Raw genomic sequence first — 22338 nt, forward strand, 5'->3', positions numbered from 1 at the left:
GTGAATATCCTCTGGCACTGTGCCTCCATCCTGATGGTGTTAACAAGATGTGAGGACTAGCTGTGAAAGGTCAGTGAGAGGGCAGGTGTGGATGGATACTCAATTTCTGGAGTAGAACAATAAAAGAAACAACTCAAAGATATATAACTTTTCTGCTGTGGAGTTCATTTCAATACTGGTTTTGTTTTTTGTGTTTTGTTTTTCCACAATCTTGTGTTTGGATTCAGTGTTACGTGTGTTCATATAAAACCTAGAATCATCTGCATATACACATTTGTGCATTACAGGCCGTTACATACCATACTAGAGAAAAACAGCTGTATATTTTTTGAGTGTACTTCGTTGACTGACTCTTGTTATTCAGGTCCGTGCCAACACAGATCTTGTTAATCACTTTGACAAACATTTCATCTCCATTGTGCCACATCCAAAGCCGGATGCAGTTGTGGCTCCATCAGTGGGGCCTAATCTAAATGTATCAGCTGGTGTCAACTCAGGGACAGAAAATCCATATGCTTTCTATGTCTATAGTTAGCTGTATTGCAGGTTGCCAGATATTGTTTTCCCTGCTAATGACATAGGATAGTGTTGAGCAACCTGCAAACAGAGGCTGACAGTGGAGGCAAGGAAAGATTCCTTTCAAAATTAGTTTTAAAGTAGACCATGTATTGCAGTGAATATATACATCGACATATAATACATGCAGGAGTCAGAATTTAAAGGTTCAGTGTGTAGAATTTAGTGACATCTAGTGGTGAAGTTACATGTTGAAGCAGAAGGCCCCTCATCTCACATGAAGCTATGGTAGCCTTCTGTTAAGTTTGTCCCGTTTGAACTACTGTAAAAAATATGGCGGCCACCATTGACAGGACCTGCTCCCGCTGTTAACATAAAGTATTTAAATATAAAGAGCCCGTTCTAGGCTAAAGGAAACAACAATTCGTACAATTTAGATGAAACACATTAGTGAAAACATCACCAGGATTATTTTATATTTAATTCCTGCCAATAGATCCCTTTCACCTAAATCTTACACAGTGGAACTTTAAACCAATGCTGAAAAGGCTGATTTAAAAAATCACAGTTTACAACCATTCACTGCCTTCCAACCTAATTACTACAGGAGAGATTAATTTAATGGAACAAGAACTAAAGGAGCCACTTACTTCTGACCACACAAGGCTACAATTTCAAACATAATCTCTTGCATCAAATACAAGAGCTTCTCTCTCTAATGGGAGTGGTTCATGTTAGGTTTTCAGTGGAACATTACTGCCATCTAGTGTATTTGTTGAGAAGCTTCTCTAGGGCCTATTGGTCCAGCACTGACTAGTTTTGTGGTCCTCCTCCTCCATTTGTTTTTCTTCAATTGAGAATTGAGTAAGCTATGGGCGAATAAATTAGGCAAACAAACTGCCCTTGATGAGTTTAGGTTTCGTATTTCATCTGTTACACTTGACTGCGTTTCACAAAAACCCACTGAGGAGGTTGGCATCTCCTTCTGGAACAATAATAACCTAATTACATATCTCCAGTGCAATACTCAATTTAAGTGAGTTCAGCTGTAGAAAACACACATTCTTTACTGCAAACTGTATTAATAATTTAGTGTATTATAGGAAGTGCTGTACTGGCCCGATTAATCAATCACAAGGAAATTAATGGATAGGTTTTTTTTGAAAATATTGCAGTACAAATTACTTTTGAACTGAAGAGTGATTTTGTTTTCACAACCAGACCCACAACTCAGTATAAATGCTTTTTAGGAGAATTATTGGTCTAAAAGGCCCAGTGCAAACAAACTGCATCTGAGCTGCCAACAAGAATAACTGTGTACTGCTGTGCAGAACGCAGTATGAATGTATGTACATGCATTACTGTAATGTGACAGAATACGATGCTGAGGCAGATGCTTTGCAGTGCATCTTAAATCACCTGAAAAGTCAGGGCATCTTTTATGTCCCTTCTTAAAACATACTTCTACCAGAAAGCCTTCCCGGACTGTGTCTGAGTTTTTTTGATAACTCTAATTATTTTATTTTCTGTGTTAATGTAATTTCTGTATTTATACTGGTAGAAGTACCTAAGAGATTGGCTCCAGCTGATAAGTTGTGTATTTATAGATGGATAAAAGTACCCCGGAATGTACTTTTACTGGAAAGCCTGTCTTGATGTTAGTTGTTTATTGACTATTTTTAATTATTGTATTTCTTGCCTTTATTAGTATTGTTGTTGTTGTTTGTACTATAACAATGATAATAACAACAACAACAACAATAATAATGATAAAGGCATATAGTTGTATTTACAAATGTATAATTTTAATCATCTAGTTTCTGTCGCTCTCAGCAGGACATCACAGGCGATAGGTTCAGTGTGTAGAATTTAGTGACATCTAGTGGTGAAGTTGCATGTTGCAGCTGAATACTCCTCACCTCACCCTCCCCTTCCAAACATAATAGAGAACCTGTGGTAGACTTCAGTCGACATAAAAACTGAAAAGATGTTTAGTTTGTCCAGTTTGGATGAATGAAAAAAAACATGGCGTCCTCCGTAGAGAGGACCCGCTCCTGATGTAAATATAAAGTATTTAAATCTAAAGGCTCTTTCTAGAGTAAAGGATGCAACAATCCATACAATTTAGATGAAACATAATGAAAACATCACTAGGATTATTTTATATTGAATTCCTTCCAATAGATCCTTCACCTAAATCTTACACACTGAACCTTTAACTAATGTTTTTGTTAGAAAACCTCTGATGCAACAACCAGCATCATGTTCCCATTAGTTGTTCTTTGGTGGAAAGGCCCTAAAAAAGATTTAGTTTGACTCAACAGTCTCAAACAGACACTTCCCCTCTTAACTTGAGTGAGATGAGGTTTGCCTCCATGTTAGAAGGTAAATTACTGAACCAAACATCCACCAGAGGGAGATAACGACATACACACCAACAGTCAGATCCTGGTATTCAGATCTAGAATGGAATGAACTCAATGTCAATTTTAAATGTCAGCTGAACTGAAACAGTGCAGGAAATAATTATTAGCAGAAAGCCCATATATACTTTTTTAGCCTCCATATGTGCTGCTGCAGTAACACTGTGGCCTAAAGAGCGAGACTGCTGTCATGATGTCTCCCTCTTTCCTCATTAGTGGAAATAAAAGGGTGTTTATTGAAAAATGTGTTAAATAACTGTAATGATTAAAAAAGATTTTAACATTTGCATGAACTTTTCTTGCTCTTTTTTTTTGAACTCTTCATAACACTTTGAGGTATTTAAATGTTTATCAACCTGTTCGTGGCCCCAGACAAAATGCTAAATTAATCAGGCAGCATTGAAGTTTTCCTCCAGAGGGCAAAATGTTTCTCCTCACCTTGTTGAAAGATGTTACCACTCCTGGTCTTTGCACATGCATTTTTGCTGAGTGCTCTTTGCTTATTGCAGAAAATTTGACTTGAATTCAACGTGTCTTTGAGAGATTGAATTAGAAAAGGTTGATATGGTATAAAATCAGCATTGTATCGATGTTATATATCCTTTTCAAATAACTAACATGAGCGCACAGATTAGAAACAATTTTATATAATACTGTACTTGATTCATACTTTATACTATAATATCAAGTAACGTGTGAGGCCTGCATTTAAGACTACTTAAAACAGATTTTTCTGCACTTGTATTTGTATTGTTTGTATAGTGGCTCAATTCAGTTGCAATTGAATTGCATTATAATCTCCATTTTTCTTTCTCTCTGTATTTATTCATCTGAATGCTGCCAGATGTTTGTGTGACTACAAACACATTTCAGAGACATATACCATACTCCCTGCAGTATTTCTGCCTTGATTATATTCACACACAAAAACAAACTATGTGTTCCCAGGAATAAAGACCAGCTTTATTTTTTCTTCTTCTTACAATAACTAGATACATTAAAGGCTTTTCCCAAAGCAAAACAAACACACGGATACAAGTAGTAAATCTGCAGCTGAAAATCATTTCTGAGCTGTAAATGCATCACGCACTGTTGTAATCATAATCTCCACAAAATGGATTTTCCCATTTACGTCTCTGCACAGAATTGTTACTAATAGGACTGAAGAAAGTGCCTCGCTGAGAGATTGTTGCAGCATATTTTTTTATCAAAATGTGACAAACTGGTTCTAAAATATAATTTCCTAACATAACAGATGCTTAGTGGACTAAACCAACAACTACTTCTGCAGCTCGTGTATGATTTCGTATTGTCTTAAATACCAAAATGTAATGAAATGTCTTGTCAACACATTTCCAAATGCATAAGTGTCACATAATCGAAAACATACCCAGCGTCAGATGTGTTTTCATTCAGAGTGTCACTTGAAGTTGCCTGAGATAAAAAAATCACATCCACATAGTGAAACCTTAAACTGAACCATGTGGAAAATGAAAGTGGCATCAAGTCATTTTAAAGAAAAGTAAAAGAAAAGTTTTCTGAGGGACACACTATTCTGCTGAGCAGGGACGATATCAAACTCTCTACTGTTAAACTTGTCACACTTCTAACCACAGAATTGTCAGTTTTCTCATAGAGACGAATAATTAGCTCTGTTATAACCACCGCTTAAATCGTAAGTGACCTGAGGTATGGGGCAGTCTGTGAAGAAGTTGGGGAAGGCCAAAGTGCACAGTGCGTTGTCCTCTAAAGGCCCCGTGGTGGCAGCCTCAGACTGACAGTAGAGGGGGGGCTGGGCCGGGCCTGTTCGCAGGCTCTCCCCCGCTTTTTTAGAGGGTCCAGAGCAGCTAGTCCAGGGCTCCGAGTAGAGGAGACCACCGACTAAATGGTGAGAGTCGTAAGTGGCAGGATCCAGGCCTCCCATCTCTGGCTGCACCCGCAGAGGCATGTTTTGATAAAGGTCCTGGTCACTGACCAGGTTGCTGTAATCGGGCCCCAAGAGCTCGAAGAACTCTGCGGCCTCCGGGTTTCCTCGCTCAAAGTCCTTCAGCGTCATCCCAGATGTGGAGCTGACTTTGGAGCAGTTGGCCGGCTCCGTGAAGAAAGAGGGGGGCAGGTTGCGGTGCCTCAGGGGCGGCTTCTTGGCCTTTTCACCCCTGATATCTTTCACAGGGCTAAAGAGCGCAGCCAAGCTCTTGCTCTGTAAGTTGGCCTGGACTCCATCGCGTTTAGGCAGAGTTTTGCTCTGCAAAGGGCTGGGCTGAGCCAGAGGGGACCCCTGTCGTTTCACTGGAGCTTCAGCAGTGTTTCCTGGTGTTATGATGCCGGTGCACCTCTTGATCTGCTTCTGCAGATACTTCCGGTGGTTGACTTTCCTTTTGGATTTCACTGGCTTGTCCAGAGCCAGCTTGATATTGCTGGAGGCCGAGTCTATGAAGCTCAGCAGGTCCCTGGTTGTCTCTTTGTAGTCTTCGTCATTTTCTGCCTCACCCAGGAGACCCCCGTCCAGACTCTTCTCCACGTCGTACTCCACCACAGAACCCGAGAAGCAAAAATTCATGAACTGAGGGTTCATGATTGCAGTCTGAACAGCCATTACTCTGTCGAGGCCCAGCGGCTACACCTGTGGTATCCGCTGTGATCCTTGATCCAAAAGTTTCCTCAAAGCATTTCTATTTTCTCTGCACTGACAAACACTCGGTCCTGATGCTGCTCATGGAGCTCCTGTAAACATTCCAGAGTAGAAGTGACGGACTCCGAGGGACGTGAGGAGATCTTAGGGGGGGCTGGACTAATGATGTCAGAACATCAAAGAGGAGGGGCAAAGGGACCGCGGGACTTAACTCTTTGCTTGTGCCCGACCACCTGCATCTAAGAGGGATTTGTCTGAAATTCCCTGCTGAGTTGAAGACAATAACCTCTGTCACAACTCTCCCCCTCAGCTTTAACTGTTTGTGTGTGCTCTGAATCAAAAAAACGCTCTTGTGAAGGAGGATATTACTGTAGCTCTTGGTGAACCTCTTAAACATTTTTATAAAGTATAAACTCATTTGTAAAGTAACCCAGAAAATGGAAGCAATGTTTGAAGTTAATTAAGTGAAATCTTTCACTGATCCACAGCATTATTATTCTCCTCATTCCTGTTTGCTTTTCTAAAAAAAACTGTAATTGTTATTGAATTCTTTCATGCTTCGTGTCTGGATTACCAAATAGAAGTTAACTTGTAATCTAATTACTGTTCATTTAGCCGCTGAAACAAACGCAGCATTAAAAACAGATTTGAGGCTATACAGTAAAGAGAAAGGCCTCCTTTCTGTGGGAAAATCTTTGAGCCCAAACAGATGCCACAATCTGGAAGAATCTTCCCAACTGCTCGCTTGTGTCTTAATCTGCTCATGGCAAAAGTTGATTTCTAGTGCATTCCCAGGCCAGTGGGAATTTCTGCCCTGGCCTGACAACTATTATGGGCTGCCTTTGACATAAAGCCCTACAGGGTCTAAATAGCCTCTATTCTTTGCCCGGCAGTGAAAGGGAGCTTTGTGCCAGAGATTCATTAAATTGCACCTCACAGCCCCTTCGTAAAATGGGTCTCAATAATGAACAGTCGATTTAACTAGAAAAGCTGCCGGAGCTGTTAAATTAAAGGGGAATATAGTGCAGTTCAGGCTCAGTGTGCCAGAAGAAATGTTGACCTTACGAAATCCAGGGTATGAAACTTTCTGCTGTAAACAATAATGTATTTACAGGACGTTTCTTGGGCTGTGCTGAATACAATAAAGGACGTGTTGTTGTGTTGCCAACACTTTTTGGCCAATTTAAGGGGAATTTCAAGTGAATTTCGAAACATAAGTTGACTATACATTAAAAACCTGTAACTTACTGCTAAGCTATACACATTTTCTATTCTTTACCAAAGAATCCTATACTTCCTCTGACCACTATAAAACTGTTATTAATCCTACTTTAACACACTTTAAGACAAGGTTCAAATGACTGATTAAATGAAATCGCTCCTCTTACAAATCTGCATGTTAAGGTGATGCAGAGTTCTTTCTTATGTTAATGAGGAGAAAAGGGACAGTGAAACTGAGAGCACTGATCTCATTATCTGTGGCCCAACACAAGGCTATAAATGTAAAGAAATCCAGTCAAATAGAATATCTTGCTATTTATACAGATGACGATTATGACATTTCCCAACAAAACCCAGAATTCATGTTGGGAAACTGTTCAACAGGCAAAGCGAACATTTCATTTATCAGATAAAAACTTTTACTTAATTAAACCTAAGTGAGGGAAAAGAGGCAGATCAGCTGCAGCAGCGTCACAACGACTCATGGAGCTGATTTTTGCTTCCCTCTCTTTGCAAGCGGCAAATTTTGGCACAGTGACATCATCACAGTCATGGCAGCCATATCCACCCTTTTTTTTCTCCTCCTAGTCAAAGGGGCTTTTGGCTTTTGTGCTGGTGGGTCATTCACATCACAGAGCCTGACGCACAGATCCCGGAAACAAGTTTCTATTGTTGCATAAAGGCTGAGAGGGGGCTGCGACGGCGGTGGCGAAATAGCTTGGAGAAAAAAAAAATATATATATATATGTGTACTGAGAATACAGCAGATGAAGTTTTGACTCGTTTACACTTCCAGGACTTTTAATGAGAGGTTGTTTGTTAATTGATTTGTTTAATTCCTGTAATGGAGCTATGTTTATTTTAACGTTAATCACAAAGGTCACAAAATGGATTGCATTCTGAGAATCTCATTTTGTTTGGACCTCAGGGGGGAAAGTTTAATTTAGAGAAAATCATTAGTAATCTGCTGCACTTTTTTTCCCCCACAACCAGTTGTTAAGTACCCAGATCCATATTGTTGAGATATTGTTAAACATTACCACTCAGAGAATTCACTTATTCAGCAGCACCCATCCCAGAGGGCGTGGGGTGCTCGGTGCAATGTGATGTGACACACACAACCTTAATCTCTTCCTATACTAGTGTGTGGTCCCTGTCTGAGCAGGGACATGCTCGGAGTTTGTGTTCCAGCGAATACTAATAACACCTTTGATTGATGGCCAGTGTCAGAGACTTAGAAAAGGCTGACAAAATTAATGACCTCTCAAAGGCCTGAGAAAAGTTTAAGGAGGGCATTTAGTAGTGGAGACCCCGTCCTCCCCCATGTTTAGCTGTGTTTCTTTAAAACGTTGGGTGATTCAGTCAAGCCTGTGACAAAATGTTGGGAAATCAACCCGCATTCCAGCGCAGGACATGTTCCTTGTCTGTTTCACACGGTCACGTCACATCAGGAACGTTTTGCTTTAACAGAGGATATGTGCAATATTCATTACATCTCTTTACATCTTATTTATCTATTTATTTCATTCAGTTGCGTGCAACATCCTAATGTCTGTCTGCACCATATATATCTGTTTATTCAACATTTTCTGTGTCAGCGCTCAGTTGCAGTCAGTGGGGGTGGGGCAGTGTGCCTTCAGTCTGTGGATCGAGTTAAACATTTTTTCCTCTACGTCCTGCGCCCAATAATATCTCTCCTGCCAGATCGGGCTGATGGACATTCATGGGGGGTCACAGGAGCTGATATCCGTCGCAACATTAAAATGAATTCCTTTTTCACTATTTGTCTAAAGTAAAATTTTCAATTTATAGCTGCAATGCTTAATGTGAGCTAAATTACAGAGCTTTTATTTTGAAACACATCTCTGCCAATATGCAATGTATGAAAAAATAGCATTTGTTAAGTAAATCATTCATTCATTTTATGAAAAATACTCACGATTAACTGCAGATTAACCAGGTAGGATGAACACAAAGTTTTCTAACTTCACTCATCTTCACACAATAGACTGTTTATAAAAAGCTCTGCACACTAACAATAAATAGTGGCACCATATTGTAGAACTGTTTGAGCAGGACTCACTAGTGGAATAATTCTGAAGTAGCACTGGAACATTAAGACAGGTCAGGCAAACATTCCAAACAGGCAGGTTCAGAACCAGTAATGCACGTGTGGAGTAAATCTTGAACCTTGGGTGAAAAAGGAATCGGCGAGAAAATTACAAAGCAGGAACCGTTTAAGCTTTTTATCTTCACATTTGAACGGTGACTTCACACTGAACTACAAAAAAATCTTCTCTGTCCCTGACAATCCCTGCATCCATTCAGCGTCTTGCTCTTAACCTCCCATCAACCCCTCTCAACTTCGCTGGCACCCCAGGAGTTGTATTAATAATATTACTGGCAGGGGGGGAACAAAATGGGGTCTGTGGGCGACTTTGGTGCAGCAATTTAAAGCTTTAATGGCGGCCAGTGAATGAATGTGTGCCAGAAGGGGAATCCCACAGGTTGGTCCACGGGGGTGAGGTCAGCAGGCGTAGCTGCAATAACCTCCCACCACTCACTTTATTGGCCTCCTCCGATTGAGTTTTTATTAAATCTCCAGCACATGCAACTGTTCCTTCAAGGCGGAGGCAACTTAAAAGCCCCGGTTATTCTGAAGCAAGACAAAAAGTCTGGCAGACAGAACAATGTTACATCCATATATGACTGAAAGAAAATTATACGATGATATATTACATGGATTTATAATCAGGTTCACTGGTGGATGTGTTGACTGCTCAAAAAGAATTTATGTGTGAGACATAAATACAAAAGTTTAAAAGCGAGAAGGCGCTGCTCTTATATCAAAGTTTAATAACATTAAAAAATGTGTCGTCTTTACAAAGTATTTGGTGTCAACTTTTCTCCTGAGACGTTACAAACACCAATGGCTAATCAACAAAAACTTAAGGAGTGTCAATGACATGAAGATGTGATCGAACAGGAAATGTCGCCCTGACTGAAACACTGACAGAGGCAGAAAATAAAAGCTGGACGACAGAGAGGCCATGATGGGTTTTGTCAAACTTCAGACAAAATGAGGATGATCTGAGTCTTTTGGTGATTATTTGATAACATGAACAAACTAAATAAAGATATTAACTGAACTACATTGTGATCAAGACACTTTTCATTTTCACTCATAATAATAATAATTTATGTCCCAGCATTTGGAAATATATCATTTGGCATAAAGAAATACTGTGATGTTATCCTGGGGTTGTGCTGTATTTGGACTCCCCTGTTTCCTCTGTTTAAATTAAGTATTTATCTATTTAATTGAAGTCTAAGACTCCAGCACTGAAATCTATGATTTAACAATAAAAACATGAATTTAAGTAATTGTCATGTTTTTAAAATCAATATTGATGTTTAAATTAATGTGCATTCATTTGATCTTTTAAAGAAAATCTCTGATTGATTTAAACTTTGGCCTCATGACAGAAAGAGAACCCTGTGAAATACCGTGTCACTGATTAGTAAATCAGGTAACGTTTGTGCCGCTTTGAGAGATTAGGGCATTGACACAGTTTGAACCTGCTTGATCCATTCCCGAAAATACTTCAGCTCCAACGCCCGGGCTGCTCGGACTGAGGGAGGGTCGTAGTCGTTGCTGTAGCGGAGGTCCAGGTGATGAGCTCCGTCAGGAATCATGACAGAAACCAGAGAATCTGTTATGTTGTAGGTGACGCCGCCGGCCGACCACGGGTCGAGTCCTCCGTTACTGAAACACAACAGAGACACAGAGAATTCAACATCAGGGTGTTCATGTGCGAGTTCATAGTGCATCAGCAAATCAACAAACACATTGTGGGTGAATTTTGGCAAAAAAAGAAACTGAGGAAAATGATTTATTGGTTACCTCCGCCAAAAGGGCTATGTTTTCATTCTTGTGAGTTTATTTGTTGGTTTGATAGTTTGTTTATCAGCAGGGTAATGTAAAATCTACTGGATGTATTTCCAGGACACTTTGTGGGACATAAGCTGAGAAAGAACCTATAAATTTCAGCCGCAGATCTGAGCGAAGGGGCAAACTAAATCTAATCAAACATTTTATCACATCTTTAATGATCGATTAATATTATCACTTTTTAAATTTTTAACAATTTCCCAGGGAATAATTCATGGATCTTTTAATTCTCTTATCTATGGTGCTTTACCTCACAAGAGTTAATAAAACGTCACAGCCAGTCCATTTTCAGGTAGAAAGGTTTTTCTTGCATGTGATAATAAACATTTTACTGTATTTGAGTGTAAAAGCAGATAGTTTTATGGGAAAGCCAGTGTGTGGCATTTACCTTTAGTATTTGCAGTCAAGCTGATCTCTTTGCAATATACGAACTCGGAAAACATAGGAAACCCTGTCGAACATTTTACAGCCAGTGTTTACCTGAAGATGATGTTGCTGTGAGCAGCGAGGTCCTTCCCCCCGTAGACGATGCCTGCCCACTCAGCCCGCGGCCTGACGCCGAACATGGCGTGACACTCCTCAGAGAAGGCCTGGAAGTTCCACTCCTCGGGTTCAAACATGTCATGGACGCCATCTGTGCACATGGGCATCACCATCTCTGTGCAGGCCTGAGGATGAGGGATAGGACACACATTCGTTCAGACAGGTGCAGCTGCCCACTGACACATTTGTGCACCATTTTATTCAGTACACGACAAGAGTGATCCTTTCGCTCTGTGCTGCCACACCTGGTAAAACCAGCCGAGTAACCCGAGGCTGCCGGTCGCTGTCTGAGATGTGTTTAGACAGGAGGAGCTGCCGGTGTAGTTATAGTAGACCTTTGCTGCTTGAGAAACGCCGTGCAGGAGCTCGTAGTCGGACACAGTGGAATTCAAACTGAGATACTTGCACACCACCTGGAAAACACAAGTTTGTGATTAGATTACAGTTCAGGTAAAGCAAATTCCAACAGTCTATAATATCCTTTTTGCTCACGGTGCCTTATATCTTGCAACTCTCCCATAAAGGTGTTGTTGATTGGGAGCTGCTGACACTGTCATCCTTCAAGCAGATTCTCTGCAAGGGAGTTCTGACGCTCTGTGAAATTGAACAAGGTCCTTCTCGCTCGTTTACTCAGTTTTGCCAACTGTGGTTTCCAAACTTCTTCCATTTCCTAATTATGGAGGCAACGGTGCTTCTCGGAACACACCATGCTTTAGAAATGGTTTCATGCTCTGATCTTTGACGGGCCACAATTTTTCCGCAGAGGTCTACAGAGTGTTCCTCGGACTTCATAGCCTGGTTTGCATCTGATCAGTTCAGATTGATTGGACAAGAATCCTATCAGCGAATCAAGTCCAATCAATCAATAAAATTCCCAATAATTTCAGTTTGCCACAGATGCACTGGAGTCAAGTCATCAGGTTTTTACGTTGTAGCTTCATGGGCAAAAACTTCCCAACATACTGTAATAAAGAGAGAAAGAGTGAAAATGTGGAGGGGTGTGAAACCTGTCTGCAGCCACTGTATATCCAAGTTGTTTACAAGACTGAACATTGCTTTCTTGTGGCCCCTAAAGTGTTTTCCACATAAAACGTGGTGGCGCCTGATTTGCATATGAAATTCCCTGGAATGAACTTGAATTTATTGCTTTAATCTTGGCACAAGAGGAGAAAAACGTCCACTTACTTAAAGCCAATGATCTAAATTGTTGTGGTTTTTTTTAACGTTGAATGTGTTGCTACTATTTTTGCGTGACCATGGCTGATTTCTCAGAATTAATGATAGATATTTGAGTTTCGGCGTCTGTTTTATTTTTCCGAGTGTTGTTATGGTTGCGGCGGCAGAGTTGGCCGTGGCTGTTGTTCGGCGCTCTCTTTGTGAGTCGGGGGGAACTGGGCTTCCTTGTTTGGACGTTGGAGGGGAGCTGCGCTAGTGTGGAGTCTGTTACTAAGGCTTTTGTCTGCGGGCTGGGGAGGAGTTGGTGGTCGATGGATGAGGAGGGCCACAGACATGTCCAACTAAAGATTTATACCGTGAAAGAAAAAAAAACACTGCAATTGCTCCAAAGCATCTTCTCCTTACTTTTCAGATAGGATTAGGCTTATACATTCATCTCTGCCAACAGATTTCCCTCCTCTAAGCCCTCAATACCCCGTTCTCACACTCACTCAGATAATCACATTAGCTTTGTCATTAAAAAAGCTCCTCTTTGCACCCACTGCCTAAACTGCTTAAACCACCCATAGGGGTCGCATACATTAAAGGCAAAGAGCCAAGGGAAAAAAAAAAACTCAAAATGGCCATTTAGTGTTTGTCTGTGCTCCCAGATCTTTTCAGTGGCTAAATGGCAAACAAATAACAAAAAGAATGTATCGGTGTGGTAGAAGTTTTATTTTGAAAAAGCTGTGTGGGGTGCTGGGAGGAGTGCGGAGGCTCCAAACAGAGTGCGGGGGTCAATGGCAGAGCTTGGTTTATGCACGTGACATGCCAAGGTGACTGGTGGAATACACTGCACCCAAGTCTATCAGCCTCCGATCAGCCGCTGGTCACTCACAAGCTTTTGCATGAATATAAATATAAAAAGGAAATTTAGTTTAAAGCCACATTACATGATTACATTAAGTGTCTGGTGAAGTATTTGTTACAGTCCCATTCAAGTGAGAGTGGTAAACCTTTGTTTAACTCATGAGCAGCTCTGGGCAAATCTCCTCTTTCTGTGGCCCTGTGTGAGCGTCCTGAGAGGAACACCTCAGAGATCTGACGGAGGATGCGACTGAAAAGGCTCTCGGTACAAGGAGAAGAGGAAGAATGGTGGCTTACTTGTAGCTGCTCAGCTAAAGAAAACTTACAGTCCAAAGGGAAGCGAGATCCTTATGAATAATAATGAAGTTAATTGACAGCTGTTGTACACAAAAGCGGGGAAGACCACAACAAACACTCGATGAACAATCGGCTGAATCACTCGTTCATTTCAACTAAGGATCAGCTGCTTCAGCAAAGACAAACAAAATCCAAAGTAAAGTTTACTGAAGTTTAACTACGATTGAATTGTATTTGATAACTAAAAAATGATACAGGATTTTATTTTACTACCAATTATATATTTTTTATTTATACCTGGATCGGCCAGCGAGGTAGCGGCTGCAGGAAGCTGGCTTCATACGGGTAGTCCACCATCGCCAGGTTCACCCAAGTCTCTTGAAGCCAGTTCTTGAAGGCGATGGCATCCATCGGGTTTTTGAGAGGGCTGCACAAACTGAATTCTTCTGAGAGCCACTGGAGACCAGATGCTTGTCGAAAGAGAACAAGAAATGAATTGTATTAATGTCTTTTTAATGTGCACTGCATTGATCAAGTTAGATGTTAGAGTCACCTGAAGGTCACCTGAGGAAATGAGTCTGTCAGTGTCATCTTTTAAGTTTTTTCTGTAAATTGAAAATGTCCCTGATTTTATCTGTTAATTTATGATTTATCTTAATTATTTAAATTATTTAACTGTTGATTTTATTGATCTGTCGTCTTTGTTCTTACTTTGTGCCTGTGTTTTGAAAGGTGTCCCAAATAAAATTATTATATTATAACAATATATTATTATCACAATGCTACTTGGTTCTAAAATTTGACAGTGACGTTGTTGCCTTTCATTAACATGGAGGAGAGAGGGTTTATGACATATACTGCAGCCAGCCACGAGGTGGCAATAGAGACACTTTGATGTCACTATCATCATCCATCTTTATAGACATATCCATTTATTAATACAGTCTATGCTTTTCATATCAAAACCTCATGATAGCTTTGGCAGCTAACAGCAGTATTTTATCATGTAAATACACAATCCCACATTTCAAGATTGTGATGATGGAAAAAGTACCAGTGTGTTTCAGAAAGGCAATTTTTTATTCTGATTTGTTCAGATCTGAGTGAGAAAAGCGTCAGCTAAATGAAATGTAATGTAAAACATTAATGGACCCATATATTCTCTCCATATATCACAAGCTGTCCTCTGCAGAGTTTATACCCTGTAGTTCTCCAGGTTTTTGTAACAGCCGTCTGGTTTCAGGCTGTAGAAGACGACAGCACCACTTAACAAACATGAACCATATGGACAGAAATTCTCACAATCCAGTAACGCCCATCACAGATGCAGTTTAACTGGATTGACTAATTGTTCTGAATAATTCAAGTCCATCATATTTCAAATAACATGACAGAAAAAGATAAATCAACCCACGAGTGTTTGACTCACCAGTGGAGGAGACATTATTAATTGCCTTCCACGACTTTCTAATGTTGGCATCACAGTTATAGCCACTTCTGGCGAAGTCTTGCGTTACTGTTCTGTAGAAGGCGCCACATGGCACCAGACCAGGGAACTGCCATATTGGTGCGGAGGATGCCAGAGCTCTGAAATACAAGAAGCAAAAACCAGTTCTTATTTTCTGTCGATCCATTTTCCCCTGTGAATAACATTTATGGAGGATGTTTGCAGGAGGACCATAATGATCACAGCATGGAAAACGCTGATTTCAGCTCTGAAGCCTAATGTCTCATACTTCTACAGAGCCTCTTGTAAAACAGACTGTTGACTCAAATGAACAGCTGGTGTTTATTACAGACATTAATTTACCGACAGGAGCTCAGGAAGGAAAAACTGATGAGAAATACTTGAACGAGCACTCAGAGGAATGCTCACTATCCTTTGGTGTGAAATGACTGGTCAGGTGAACATGAGGCTGCAAGTGCATCATTGAAGGAGGCGTATAAAGCTTTGTCAGTTTGTCCTTCCTCTTGTGTTTTATATAGGTATAGAACCCTAACCCCTAACCCTGAAAAACCTTGTCAGTAGTCCAGCTGTGCATCATTGTGTTGTCATGTGAGATCTTTTCCCGTTCCCATCCATTCTGGGGCGAATTAAACTTTCACTTCCAGTGGCAAAGCACATCCACAGCATTGCTTCGCTTGGAGTTCAACTTCCGTGAACTTTGACCTTAACAACCAATTGAATTTTGTGTAGTTTGTGTAATTGACCCCTACTTGGCCGTCAAGATGGAGGAGACCCTGATGTTAGCTGTGTCGATCCAGCCTGTGCTTTATGATTTAGGACATGAAAATGATAAACTGTCCCACAAAAGGAGAGGCTGCCTGGCTTCAGTGAGTCGGGGGAACACCACCTACACCACCACATACCACAACCTCAAATGGAAAACACAACCACACGACTGATTTCTGTGCGCGTCACATCCTGTTCTGCCATCATTCAGCACGCAATGATACGTAATTCGTAAATACTGGACGAGTATATTACCCGACAACTACATTGGGGTACTTCATCCTGAACCAGGCAGACAGCATCCCCCCGTAGGAGCCTCCAACAGCAATGACTGGGCTGTGCTGAGCTCCGGTTAAAGTGCTCTTCAAGCTTTGAATCAGAACTGCAAAATCTGCCAAGGCCTGCTCGGAGGTCAGGTAGTTCAGGTGTTTGCTGTCCTGCAGGAAAATCACAAGTATTGGTCGGAAATTAAAAGATGAAAACACAAAATTGTTGGCAAATATTTGAACATCTTTACCTAACAAACCTACAAGAATTTCAGGACATACATGTCAGCAAAAATCACGCTGAATTCTATTTTAATGAGAATTAGATCTTCTTCACTTACACTATAAGAGTCTTGTCCAAACGGCAGAGATTCTCCATAGTAACGATGTTCTGCAAAAACCAGCATGGCGCCCAACTCCTCCGCAATTTCCCACATGAAGCCCTGAGGAGAGAACAAAGGCGGACGTTGAATCCAATTTGAGGTTGTGCGCAGTGTCAACAAAAAGTTAACAGATGGGATATTTACAGTATTGTTGCAGAACCACGCGATGTCGCCTTCATTGCCTGTGTAGAATAAAATAGGTCCTCCAGGTTGTTTCCAGTGTTCGTCGGCGACCAGGTATCTCTGTTTGAACGTGCCATCCTCCAGAAATCCAAAGTGATCAATCTGAAACAGGTAAAAACATTGAATTAAATGTAATATATAATCCTCAACGTGTTCATATACACTGATCACAATTAGAATAATCACAATAAGAATAATTGCTCTCAGTGCAGACGTTATTATTAGACATTAAACTGAAATAAAGCAGTCAAACAAATGAGATCACACTTGAGTTACTATCTAAAGACAGCATCATACAGGGGGCAGGACTATGTTATTATTTCTTGTATAATTATGTTTTGTGAGAATAATAAAGCTTTGATATATTATGATTGTAATAAACTGTTGACAGCTGTCTGTGTGAACAAAATGCATGTTTCTTCTATTTAAATGAAAACTCTGATCCAGATAAAATGATGCTTGAAATGACTCGACCATACCTATGTAATTATTTCTCATATTTATTATTGCTTATGTTTTGTTTTCTCATGAATACAAATGAACCATTTCAGCATAAAAAAGCTTGAATATATTGTGATATAGAATATGTTGGCAGCTCTGGAAAACACAAACGATGTAACATGAAAAGAAATCTAACTTTTTTCTTTTGTCAGGATTGAAAAATACTTCCAGAAACTATTTAACTAAAATAAACTATATAAAGATAATCTCTGACCTTCTCTTTTCCAGTGTGATATTGTTGTTCCACAAAACAGGCACATTGTTATAATAAATTCTGGTGCACGTTGTGTTAATGATTGTGTATTAATTTGTGTGTCCTTACTGCCTTACATTAACAAGTTGCCTGTTTATGACATACATGTGATCAACAGTGTTGTGATATTCTCTCGATACTTTTTGATAGGGGTTGGGCGATATGGCCAAAAATGTTATAAAGACAACTTTCACTATCAATCAATATTGATAATTATCATGATAAATGTCGATGAATATGCATTCTATTAATATTTATTGGACTTGTTATATTACTACTGAGGACAACTGTGCTAATTATTGATATTGTTTCCAGCCCGACTTATGAGGCTTTTTAACTTTCAGTTTTGGTTGACTCTGTCTCAGAGATGTGTTGCTTCAATTGATTTTTGAGTCTGCAGTTACACGTACAGCATATTATAGATTCAACACGTGATCTAAATAAATCAGTAGAAGACGACTCCTCTTGTGCATTCGTCAGATGTTGTTGACAGAATATCTAATGCACCGATCATATATTCATGTTCAAAATTGACAAACTGCTTTTTAAAGTCCACTCTGAGGTGTGTGTGATCAGACACCTGGTCCGGAGCCAACTGTGGTGCTTTGAGATGACAGCCCCAGAGGTAATTAGCCCCAATTTGTATTAAAAAAAAGTTGGAACCAGTTTAAGAGACGCCAAATTAGTTCTACTTTAGATGAGCTCTGAGATATCCTTTCATCACGCCTCAGGGATTCTGGGTATCTTCCCCCATTCAGCTATATTTCCTGTATTCTTAACAACAAAGGCGGAAAGAAACCAACAACTTCACAGAGACGACAACCCTACGATGCTGCGGGGTTGGCCAACCCTTGAATCAGCCCCAGCACTTAATACAAAATGCTTTTGTTTTGTTTCCTCCTCCTCATCCTCTTCGCTCCCTCTCCTCCTCGGTGGATACAAAGGAGGCAACAATTTTATGAGCCAATGACAGCAGAAAGATTCGGGGACCTCAATGTGTTCATTCAAGCCTCCACTCCTCAGTGCTTGGCAGAGCTTTTAAGTGCGAGGGGGACCATGAGACAGTTTAAAGGGGACGTTTGGCAGCAAAAGAAGTTTCAGTTGTAGTGGTCGACCAAAGCAAAAAATTTATGCTACGTGTCGTTTGTAAAAATCACATATTTATTTATATTTCATGAGTAGATTTTTGGGAGTGAAGCTCTTGAATTATTGAGAGTGGAGTTCTCTTTGAAAATATTCTTATAAACAAGTATTTGATATAAATGCCAAAACTATAAAGTGATTACATGAAGTGCTTCTTCAAAAAGAACCCCGGTGAGTACTGTATCACTTGCACCCACTCAGTATTCACATCACAAAAACCCACGAGACTGGTTTTGTAACAAATCCACACACCCTGATAAGTAGCGCCCCTGAGTGGCAGCTGCAGGCAGCACTTGAGCACTGATGATTTCAGTTAAAATTCACTGCACACACACTGTTTGGCATGTTGGACCAAAGTGCGAACTCTTCCACTGGAGATAAAAGTTGTGTTTGTTGTCCAGGAGTTGGAGAACACGAGGGAAGCGAGCGCAGTAAACGACAGAGGTTGATTCGGAGGATGCTGAAGGACACTTCCATTCATTGTCTGCTGGGAAAATGCAGTTGAGAGGATTTCCTCTGGACAACTGCTGGATCACTTGGAGCGCTCTTCACTCAGAGAGCGAAGGAAAAGGACGGTGATTGATGACCATCGCAGCAAAGACCCCACTGGGACTGAGAAGTGGATTACAGGGTTGTTTTTTTGTCGTTGTTGTACGTCTTGAGAAGAAGCCACAGTTGCTTGTTAATTGGTTGGACAAAAGAAACCACACAGATAAGACAATGGGTGTGAGGAGGGAGGAAATGGTCTTCATCATCTTGTCAGCTCGGCAGATCGGGCAGGAAGTCGTGGGCTGGACCAGGTGTGGAGCATTGTCCCCCACATCCAAACACTGTTAACAGGGTCTAAATATAACAAGGGGGGGTCACAGCCTATTGTTCTTTTCTTTGCCAGTTTATCTGATAGCTTGATTAATCAATTGAATGAATGGTGGATCCATAAAACATCAGAAAATTCTCATCGCAATTTCTTAGAGCCACAAAAACACAAAGATATTAAGATTTACTGAAATTCACGAAAGGAAAAAGCAAATATTTACATTATAAAAACCTAGAAGCATTTGTATATTTTAAAGTGCATAGTAAAAAGAAAATGGATAGTGAAAAAATACAGTGCTAGATCTAGAGAGTTCAGGAGGTGTAAAGCTTCAAAATAAGAATGATTCTTGAACTTGGTTGTTCGTGTCTTTACCCTTTCAGTCTCAAATCTAAATTCAAAAATTGTTTACTGGTTTGCAGGGAAACAGGTTTAAATGTTCAACAGAGTTTAACCTTCAAGGTTAAACTAGAATGTTACTCAGTAAAGCAGATACCTCTGCCAAGGCCCAAAACTTCCCTTCAGTTTTTTCAAGCGGCACCAAATTGCACACACTCACTGAAATCAGTCCCCGAAAAAAAAATTATCATCAAGACTCACAAATTGTTCACTAAGAAATAAATTAAAATGTCAGAAAACAGTCTATATCTCAATGTTAAAGGATCTGCATCAGAATGTAATGGGTTTTCCTCTGTACCACCGCATTCTTCCACAAGTTTAGGGGGAATCCGTTGAGTTGCTTTTGTGTAGTCTTGCTTATTAACAAACATACAAGTCTTTAAATATGACCTTCGTTCTTGGCTGAAGGTGATAAAGCCAGACATGAAATAATCGTATATTGGTGGAAGCAAAGCACATGTGAGGAAAAATATAAAACTAAGAAACTTTCATCAGCAGTTCATGTGATTTCCCCCTCCTCAGAGATCCTGACATGTTTAACTCAAGCAGTTCACGGAGCACCTAAATGCACCCGAATGCACCTGAATGCACCATCATCACTTGCATTAACTCTATATAATTTATAAACTCTTCACTCTCATGGAAGGTGGAGTGAGTTTACAGCATGAAGTGACACAGCTTATTAATCAGCACGTGACAGTGAAGAATGACATCAACGCATGAGCTATTAAGACAAAAGCTGTGTCTTGTGATCATATGAGTCAGGTTCACAAGTCACTGAATGTGATGCCTCAGCATGAGACCTGATGCTCCGTGAAGTAACAGTGAATGGAAAATGTAAAGGCTGAAAGAAGATCTCAGGTTTAAAGCGTTTTCGTGTTCACTGGACCCTGGAGACCTTTTTAGGCAGCGAGCCAGGAGTGATAGTTAAAGTCGGGCTGGAAAAAACAGAGCTGATTGCGGAGGCTTTCCCTTCACTACAGGAAGTCAAGGGGAAACGTCTATTGTCTGCAGACACAACACATGAACAACTTCTGCAGCGCTAAGTATATTGAGCATATTCGAAAGAGCAATAAATGGGGGAACAGTGAAGCCAATTCATGTAGTGGTTAACCAGTATTCATCAAATAATATTAATGTTATAGAAAACACATAATATCTATTTTATTATAGTTAAACACAAAATAACTATCCAATCATAATAAAAACATGATATCTTTCTCACTATAGTAAAACACATAATATCAATCTTACTGTAGTAAAACAATAGTAACAGACACAATATCTTTCTTATTATACAAAAACACATAAGTGTAGGTTTGTTTTAATAAAGCATAAAGGTGCTATATAAATGAAGTTCATATTTGTATTTGAAGTAGTATTTATAGTATTATTATTAAATCAATATTATTGTAGGAAAACACTTTTTTATGGTTCTATTAAAATGTCATATTATCACTATAACACTAGTCTCATCAGTATTATTGTTTTACATAAGCAGATGCTTCAAGTCAAATACTGGAACTGGAAGTTTCAAAGTGAAGTGAAAGAGGAACAAGGAACCAGAGGTTACTGGCACATCTGCCACACAAATGGTTAGTTAAAAAAGAACTGAACTCACCCTCTGGTCAAAGTAAAGAGTCCTGTAGTTGATGGGGGTCTCTGAGGGGGGGGGGAACCCACCCAGCCTGGTGAAAAGTTGGGACTTGAGGGCGATCACTTGTAAGGAACCAAAACACAGCGTCAGGACGCAGACAGCAGCGGCTCTGAGCCGAACCTGCGTCCTCCAGCCTGCGCCCTCCATCATCTCCAGCCTGTCACACGCTCGCAGCCCACACTGACTCTGACAACATGGGCTCTTCTTCCCCCTGAGCCGCCGGAGGACGAGACCCGTCACAGGCCGGAAGTGACAGCGGAGCCACCACCGAGGGGTCGTCCGGCTCTGACCCGGGACTCTGCAGCAGGTCGGCGGCTTGCTCGTCAGGAAACACCCGTTGACATGTTCACGTGTTCGAGTTCAGCTGGAGGCGGTGAGTGGTCAAAACAAAGACACTTCCTGTAGGACAGTCACACTCGCAAGGGATGACGGGAGTCTGAGTTCCACACGTGAGGACACCTTCGAGTGTAAACCGGAAGTGTCATCGCGTTTATCTTTGGCATGTAATGCTCATTTTTAAATCTTTAAATATGGAGATTGTTGGTCATGTGTAGAATCTTAGTGCAATTTGTATATAGTAATTGATCTTGTTTAACTTATCTTGACTCTATATTCTTCATTTTTCATGCTTGTTGATTATCTTGCTGTTGCAATGCTGTTAATTCCCCAATCTTGGGACAATAAAGGAATTCTGATTCTGATTCTGATCTCTATACAGCACCCGAATACACTTATTTCTATATAAGAAAGTATACCTGAAATGTTATCGCGTTTATCTCTGTCTTGGCCTGAAAATACAATTTAAATCTGGGAAATATAATATATATAATATACAGTATAATCAATGTACAGCGACCTCTTTATATACAGTCTATGACAGTGACCCATACACTCATTTCT

General features: G+C 40.3%; 2 protein-coding genes across 2 annotated transcripts; both read right to left on the reverse strand.

Annotated features, from left to right (window-relative positions):
• Window positions 1–4427: 4427 nt before the first annotated feature.
• On the reverse strand, window positions 4428–5731 carry LOC109630126 (protein FAM181B). The gene has a single exon (XM_020088144.2). The coding sequence runs from the start codon at window positions 5533–5535 to the stop codon at window positions 4570–4572; it is 966 nt and encodes a 321-aa protein (XP_019943703.1). The 5' UTR covers window positions 5536–5731; the 3' UTR covers window positions 4428–4569.
• Window positions 5732–9628: 3897 nt separating this feature from the next.
• On the reverse strand, window positions 9629–22130 carry prcp (prolylcarboxypeptidase (angiotensinase C)). Its single transcript, XM_020088625.2, has 9 exons — window positions 21403–22130; window positions 16633–16773; window positions 16447–16548; window positions 16095–16276; window positions 15036–15193; window positions 13904–14076; window positions 11533–11700; window positions 11225–11412; window positions 9629–10558 (listed from the first exon to the last, which is right to left on the reverse strand). The coding sequence occupies exons 1-9, from the start codon at window positions 21586–21588 to the stop codon at window positions 10348–10350; spliced, it is 1509 nt and encodes a 502-aa protein (XP_019944184.2). The 5' UTR covers window positions 21589–22130; the 3' UTR covers window positions 9629–10347.
• Window positions 22131–22338: the final 208 nt, after the last annotated feature.

This window comes from Paralichthys olivaceus, chromosome 11 (genome assembly GCF_024713975.1).
Source record: "Paralichthys olivaceus isolate ysfri-2021 chromosome 11, ASM2471397v2, whole genome shotgun sequence".
NCBI classification, from domain to species: Eukaryota; Metazoa; Chordata; class Actinopteri; order Pleuronectiformes; family Paralichthyidae; genus Paralichthys; species Paralichthys olivaceus.

Coding starts and splice junctions, on each gene's coding strand:
- LOC109630126 (XM_020088144.2), bottom strand. CDS start 5,535: ATGGCTGTTCAGACTGCAATCATGAACCCTCAGTTCATGAATTTTTGC.
- prcp (XM_020088625.2), bottom strand. CDS start 21,588: ATGATGGAGGGCGCAGGCTGGAGGACGCAGGTTCGGCTCAGAGCCGCT. Junction 11,701..13,903: donor TACCTCGCTGGCCGATCCAG/GTATAAATAAAA, acceptor TGTGTTTTCCAG/GTGGTGTGCAAGTATCTCAG. Junction 10,559..11,224: donor CACAGCAACATCATCTTCAG/GTAAACACTGGC, acceptor GTTGTGTTTCAG/TAACGGAGGACTCGACCCGT.